Source organism: Perkinsus marinus (genome assembly GCF_000006405.1).
Source record: "Perkinsus marinus ATCC 50983 genomic scaffold scf_1104296935176, whole genome shotgun sequence".
Lineage (NCBI taxonomy): Eukaryota > Perkinsozoa > Perkinsida > Perkinsidae > Perkinsus > Perkinsus marinus.
Window position 1 is genome coordinate 1 of NW_003214571.1, and position 1,613 is coordinate 1,613.

The window sequence follows — 1,613 nt, forward strand, 5'->3', positions numbered from 1 at the left end:
TATCGGGGTATTCGGAGGCAAACTATTCGAGAGTTCCCACAATCACGACAGTAGAGCCTCCCTATTCAGGTGATCACATATGCCTATATGTGATCTCATATCTGTTAGCATTAGAGATAACAATGACCAGCAGGGCCGCACAGTTCACAGAAGGGTTGTAATTTTGTATGATATCACGGAGCGTGCCCATCCAGTGAATCACTGGCAGTGATGCAGAGAAGGTATGAACTGTATTGAAGAGTAGCAATGCAGTACGCTACTGCTAGGAATACTGCCAAGAACAGCGTTGGAGGAATAGATGCTCGCTTTCCTCAGCTCAGCAGTTACCTCAGCGCACGCAGGCTTGTTTGAACGCGTGAACATGTCTTGAGACGAATGAGCGAAGGACAGATAAATGCGGCGTATCTGAAGAGCGACGGGAGAACTAATACAAGACTGCGACGAGAAGGCTATCTTAACTCACGGAGACACCTACTAGAGAAGTTATACAAATCGATCATATGGTGAAGTGGGTGAGTCGTCTGCTTCACATGCCAAAGGACCCGAGTTCAGACCCTAACACCCACTTCGTTGATCAGTGTGAGATAATAGGCACATGATATACTAGTTCATATATTGGTGATAACGAGGAAATTCCTGCTGGTTTCTCCACACTATCATCCGAATTCCTATAATCAGCTCTGGAAACTCTTGGACTGAGCTCAGCTGATAAAAGCGAACATATATTCCTATTCCATCACATACCGAGATGTTCCACATCTCGATAACAAATAAATTAAAGTTTCACGCCCGAATATATAACACTTGGTCGTTTTCTTGTAAATTCATACCAACACATGTGATGAATAGCAATGCAGTTCCACCCGTTACAAACGCAACATTTGCTAGTTAGACGGTCACTGTGCCAAAAAGTGGGAAAAATAACCCGAACGGAGCGATTTCGACTTCCCGATACTATTACTACATGTCAAAGAGAATCAACCGAGAGCAAATCATACCACAACGCTAAGACTGCCATTATAGGGAAGCAACGGCTCCTGGCGACTAGTAATCGATAATCCATAATGGATTACACACCGTCCGAGTTCATTAGTCGTGAATATCAGCGACTGTACAGTGTACACCGTCAAGTCTATTGAAATTATTACATCTCATGAAAATGCTAAGGTATGACGATTCGACAGAAGCCCACTAAGCACGAAAGGGTGATATATCCCTACCGTGACTTAAACTGATCAAGTTCAAGTAATAAGATCTTCCTCTTGTTTGAGAGTGGACTTAGAAGCCTTAGAAGTGACCTCCTCCTCCCCTTCAGAACCGCGTATACCTCGCAACCATCTATCGAGTATCGAACCAGAAGTAGCCGAGGTATCGTCTCCATCGGAAAAGATACGCTCGTTCATCCTGGCATTAGGTATCAACCAGAGAAAGAAGACGGATGTGGTACTCAAGCCTATCAGTATCAATGACACGATCCATAGGTTGTCAAACTGCTGCGATTCGTCAACACCAGGTAGGCCTCGTGGGACCACGCCTAAGGATTGGCTGATGAAGCCTGCAATAGGCTTCGTAACATTCTTGGCGTAGTTAGATAAGGATGCCAACAAGGCAAA

General features: G+C 44.6%; 1 protein-coding gene across 1 annotated transcript; it reads right to left on the reverse strand.

Moving 5' to 3' along the window:
- Positions 1-1,241: 1,241 nt before the first annotated feature.
- On the reverse strand, positions 1,242-1,403 carry Pmar_PMAR005748 (hypothetical protein; the record flags this gene model as incomplete). The annotated part of the gene is made up of 1 exon (XM_002784520.1): positions 1,242-1,403. One exon carries the CDS (start codon positions 1,401-1,403, stop codon positions 1,242-1,244), a length of 162 nt encoding a protein of 53 aa, XP_002784566.1.
- Between the last annotated feature and the right edge of the window lie 210 nt (positions 1,404-1,613).